This window comes from Misgurnus anguillicaudatus, chromosome 7 (assembly GCF_027580225.2).
Source record: "Misgurnus anguillicaudatus chromosome 7, ASM2758022v2, whole genome shotgun sequence".
Taxonomy (NCBI): Eukaryota; Metazoa; Chordata; class Actinopteri; order Cypriniformes; family Cobitidae; genus Misgurnus; species Misgurnus anguillicaudatus.
The window spans coordinates 145,554-151,017 of record NC_073343.2 but is presented as its reverse complement, the minus strand read 5'-3'; the positions used below and the strand labels follow the sequence as shown (position 1 = coordinate 151,017).

The following is a 5,464-nucleotide window of genomic DNA, read 5'->3' as shown; positions in this document are numbered from 1 at the left end:
TTATCTCACTTAACTCTGTGGTACAGTTTACAAGTAATTGCAGAATGTAACCATATATACATACTTAAAAAAATTGAAAGTCTTGAATCTTTGACAACTATATAGAATCATTCTCGCAATACAATGTAGATTTACATATTTATGCTTAACTCATAACTTATACATCAGCACATGCAAATACAATTTGTGTCAAACAACATTCATTTTATAGTGTTACGATATCGTTGTTAAACAGCAAGTGAAAAGGACATACAGTTATATATTTGGCACAAGAACATCTGTTTATAGTAAAAGAACAAGCTTAATGTTACTTTACACCTCCTCTTAAGAAATTCACAGACCAGCTGTTTCATATCTAACAAAAAGACGTTGAACATGCATTGCATTACACAAAGAGGGGATCATTTGTATCTATTCATGGAAATTGATACAAAAATATCACAAAGTACCAATATTCTAAATGCTGTCCAATGACCATAAATGAACACACACCTTAAAGGGACACTCCACTTTTTTTGAAAATATACTAATTTTCCAGCTCCCCTAGAGATAAACATTTGATTTTTATCGTTTTGGAATCCATTCAGCTGATCTCCGGGTCCGGCGGCACCACCCCCAGCACAGCTCAGCACAATCCATTGAATCTGATTAGACCATTAGCATCGCGCTCAAAAACAACCAAAGAGTTTGGACGCCCTTCCCATCCAAAACTTGACTCCTCTGTAGCCACTAAGTGCACCAAGACCGACAGAAAATCAAAAGTTGCGATTTTCCAGGCAGACATGGCCAGGAACCACACTCTCACTCCGGCGCAACAATCAAGGACCCTGCTGCTGTATCATGGCTGCAAGAGGCGCAATGCAGCAGCCGAAAATAGTCCCCTTGGTAACTTTCAATGGCAGGGGACTATTTACGGGCACTGCGTAATATCATTGCGCCTCCTGCATGCCACAAGCAACAAAGTCCTTGATTATCACGCCAGAACGAGAGCACAGTCCCCAGCCATATCTGCCTAGAAAATCGCAACCTCCAATTCTTCGTCAGTCCTAGTACACGATGCAACCACAGAAGAGTCAAGTTTCAAATAGAAAAAACATTCAACTCCCCGGTTACTTTGTAGGTGCGATGCCACTGGTCCAATCAGATTCAATGGATTATGCCAAGCCACGCCAAAAGTGGCACCGCCAGCACCGGAGATCAGCTGAATGGATTCAAAAAAGGCAAAAATCAAATGTTTAACTCTGAGAGAGCTGGAAAATGAGCATAAATGAGTGTCCCTTTAAAGGGATAGTTCACCCAAAAATGAAAATCCTGTCATCATCATCTTCAAGTTGACCTGTATTAACTTATTTGTTCAAATAGTTTTGAGGCACACCTGACTTCCATAGTATTTTCTCCTTAAATGGAAGTGAATGGTGCTCCTGCTTGATCTTCCTTTGTATTTAACAGTACAAATAAGTTAATACAGGTTTGCAACAACTTGATGGTGAGTAAATGATGACACGATTTTCATTTTTGGGTGAACTATCCCTTTAACTACTATATTTACCTACGAGCAAGCGCATATGGGTGCGCTATAGTGAAGGGATATCAGAAAGTTGTACATGAATGTTTTTTACAGAACGAATATCACTGTATTCATCTCAATTCCACAGATGTAGGAGCAAACAATAAAGCTATTGAGTTCAAGCAGCATACAAAACACAAACTACAAGTGTGAGCAATGACCAAACGCTTTGTTTATGGCTCTTTGGTGTCCATGCCAACACCTCTCCACCAACAAGTTCTCATGACGAAGAAACAATCATAGTGAGAAGGAGGCGTGTCTCCCACACACGATATGACATCACATCAGTGTCCATTTCCTCCTTCTGAGAGAATTCTGTTAGGCTCTGTGAACCTGGCCGTCAGCAGGTAGAAGAGAGCAGGTCCGGGTACCAGAGCCAAGAGAGGCAAATCCTGCCCCAGTTTATCCAGACGGGAAATTGAGATGATGCCGTATGCGTGAAGGAGCCAATGACTGAAGAGAACCACCAGCCTTTTCTTCTTGGCGACAAGGTTTTTGAAAGACTGCAAGCACAAACAATTTTGTTACATTTGTCTTTTAGTGAAAAGCTCACAAGCAAAATACACTGCTGAACTTGTTTACCTGTATCTCCGAAGCAGACATGTAAACCGCCAGGGTAACCAAAGACAAGACCAAAATGATATAGGGAAATGCGTAGTCTGATAAACAAAAAGACGAAAGCGTGATTGTACGAAACTGCATTCATTTTTAAGTATACGAATAATAAATGTTTTAACACTTACAGAGAAGACCCCCTCCGACCGCCTGCAGGACGGTAAGAATTGGGAAGAAATAGAGCGCTGCGTAGATGCTCTTGAAACGGTCCATCTTGCCTAAACCGCATGCAATCTTTTTAACAAGAAGTGGCCGCAGCATCATCATAAAGACCAGACAGAAGGCGTAGTAGATCAACACGATGGTGTATCTAAAAACAGCACAAAGAATCAAACTATATGGTTACACATCTAAATAATAGCACTGTCGAATCATAACTCCTATAGATGACGTCATCTAGAAAACACACACTTACAAGGGAAACACGGCCTCCTGCGTGCAGTGCAGCGTGGTGATGTAGTCTGGGCTGGGGTTATACAACATCGTGTACCAGTCGGAAAGCATCTTCACCTCGCAGGAGCGAATGGACAGCTGGCCGACGGGATCGTTGAGCAGCAAGGTCACTATAGCAGCAGTGGTGCACTCAAACAAGGCTGTTATGTGCTGGAAAAGTGCACTTGAACTGCAAAACGTTAGGGATGTTAGGGTTTGAGATGCATTATTGTGCATTAAATAAATCCATTTCATTGGCCCCTTATCTTAAACGAAAACATCTGGTCATTGAATTCATACTTATGTCTAGAGACATAGCGCAACGCATCTTAACCTGAAAACCACGTCCACCAGGGAGAACACAATCCATCCGTCTCCACCGACTTTGCATTGCGAGAGGCCGCCTGCTTGTCATTTCGGGCTTGTAACAAAAAGCAGAATAATGCCCACAAGCTGCAGCTCTGTTCAGGATGTAACAAGCCAAAAAACCCAAAAATACGTTTTTATAAGCTGTAGACCCCAAAATATTAGCGAATAAAAGACACAAAATTGAAAAAAGGCAACTTTTCATAGTACTACTATTATTAGAACTACGCCCACTGGATGGGAAACGTAGTCGGAGATCCACTTTTGTGTCTTTAAACACTCGTTTTTTGGGGTCGACAGCTTATAAAAACGTATTTCTGGGTTTTTTGGCTTGTTAGCTGTACATCTTGTCACACAGCAGATTTTAGGCATTATTCTGTTTTTGTTATAAGCCAGAAATTACAAGGAGGCCTCTCGCAATACAAAGTCAACGGAGACGGTTGGATTGTTTCCCCCCCAGTGGGCGTGGTTTTCAAATTAGCATAACTGCGCTCTGTCTCTATGTTATTCAATGATGCACCAGTTGTTGATATTTGTCCCACCCCCATCCTCTATGATTGGACGGCTGAGTGAGAAGTGACATTGAAGAGCTGTATTGTGAATAGGTCAAGACTTATTCCAAGATATAGCACAGCCTCTCATACATTATTTTATTATAGCGGGACACCATCAAAATTTACGACATGGTGTCAAATCTAAATAAAACTGACACCATTTAAAAAAATTAAACTACTGACTATTTTTAACAGGTCCTACAAACAATAATACGGTCTCATATCCAAAGTAACTTGTACATTGTTTATCATTTTAGAAATGTAACTACCTTTTCTTTCCTGAATACCACTCGATAAAGAACCAGTGCAGGACCAATGGCAGCATAGCCATGAAACCCAAATACAGCCAATCATACAGCTCAGGAGATCCGGTGCATTTCTGACAAATCTTCTGTATGTCTGTCCTCTGGCCACGAGGACAAGCCTTGTTGATAAAGATAAAGGTTACTAAATTATCTACATGTCAGCATATATACAATTTGCATACAATTTGGAAAAAAAATATTTTTCATTGGCCAGGGAAAGAAATGCACGTACCCCACAATCTCCTTCAATAGTCTCATTAATGATGATCCGTCCACAGTACAACCCGGGACAAGTGGAGCTCATTGCTACAGCTGAATCAAACCCACAGACACGTTATTAAAACATACACATGACATCTTATTGAATTCTGATTTGAATTTACAATTTCTGGAGAGACAACAGCAGTCTCGCCTGAAAAAGCTTCTGTCATTAGCTGATAACGATCAATAGTAATAATTTTCACATACCCATATCATAAGAGCAGCATCACAAAACTAGCAATCGATCAATTAATTTTATCAGACGGTGTAAAATGCGAATATTTAAACGACGTAACGTTAACCGAAACCGGAAAAATAAGCGTCCGTATCTTCTTCATTGGATGGCTGCGGGTGTGTCGATGAGACGCTGCTGGTGACAGCGCCACTCGCTGGCCAGACTTAAAATTACTACAGTTCTCCTTACTACAGTTATTGGTGCTAACTTAAAATCCAAATTAAAGAATATAGGGTCTTTTATACAGGGCTGGAAATGAGGGGGAATCAAGGTCAGGGTGCAGAGTGCCAGTTGAAAATGTAGGGGATTTCCATTTTTATTAATAGCCTCCGAACAATGTGCTCCAAACTAAATTTCATACATAATTATAGTAGGAAATACGTCATTCCTTCGGCACTTTATTATCATAAGAGCTGAGCTCATAAGAACTCGCTATTATAAATGAATGTAGCATTCTTCAGATCTGTTCTACAAAAATATAATGAGCATTATCATGAACTGTCTATTTCTGCTGTTTTGTCAGTACACTCTGCCACAAACGCCACCCCTAGATGATGGCACTATGGCTTTAGATATACTTAATACTTTAAATTAGTCTTATCTTTTCTATGGTAAACATTTTACTACAGATTTTGTCTCTGCTGTAATCACATTACATGGCGTCTTCTTTGTGAATTGATGTTTGTTTGTTTGTTTGTTTGTTTTTTCTTAACGCCATCTTTATGCATTCAATTAAATTCAATTGAAGGATGAGCATTTTATGTTACAGCTTCTATTCCAGGTTGCTTTTGTACATTTCTCGAATCATCCTTAACATCTGCAAATTACCAAGTGAATTTCTCAAAATAATTTGAACAAGCACCACATCACGGATCATCACCTCCACGAGACGAGAGATAGGAACGTGCGCGTATTTGCATCAGGACCTGCGTGCGCACAAAACACAACAAACCAATCTTCATAAGAAAGTGCGTAATTGAGCAGGAAAAATCATGTACGTTGTCATAGCAACGGCTCAAAACCTCACGGGGAGGTTGTACAGTATCACAGAAACAAAAAATGAATAGAGTGACGAGTACGCGAGTATGGGTTTCAAAATGGGCGGGGAAAATGGCTGAGTGCGTTTGCT

General features: G+C 40.2%; 1 protein-coding gene across 1 annotated transcript; it reads right to left on the bottom strand.

Annotated features, from left to right (window-relative positions):
• Positions 1 to 1,720: 1,720 nt before the first annotated feature.
• On the bottom strand, positions 1,721 to 4,646 carry jkamp (jnk1/mapk8 associated membrane protein). The gene is made up of 7 exons (XM_055172873.2): positions 4,308 to 4,646; positions 4,072 to 4,151; positions 3,804 to 3,958; positions 2,598 to 2,804; positions 2,311 to 2,492; positions 2,150 to 2,226; positions 1,721 to 2,070 (listed from the first exon to the last, which is right to left on the bottom strand). Exons 1-7 carry the CDS (start codon positions 4,309 to 4,311, stop codon positions 1,852 to 1,854), a joined length of 924 nt encoding a protein of 307 aa, XP_055028848.1. The 5' UTR covers positions 4,312 to 4,646; the 3' UTR covers positions 1,721 to 1,851.
• Positions 4,647 to 5,464: the final 818 nt, after the last annotated feature.

Coding starts and splice junctions, on each gene's coding strand:
- jkamp (XM_055172873.2), bottom strand. Junction 2,493..2,597: donor CAGGAGGCCGTGTTTCCCTT/GTAAGTGTGTGT, acceptor TGCTGTTTTTAG/ATACACCATCGTGTTGATCT. Junction 2,227..2,310: donor GGTCGGAGGGGGTCTTCTCT/GTAAGTGTTAAA, acceptor TTTGTTTATCAG/ACTACGCATTTCCCTATATC.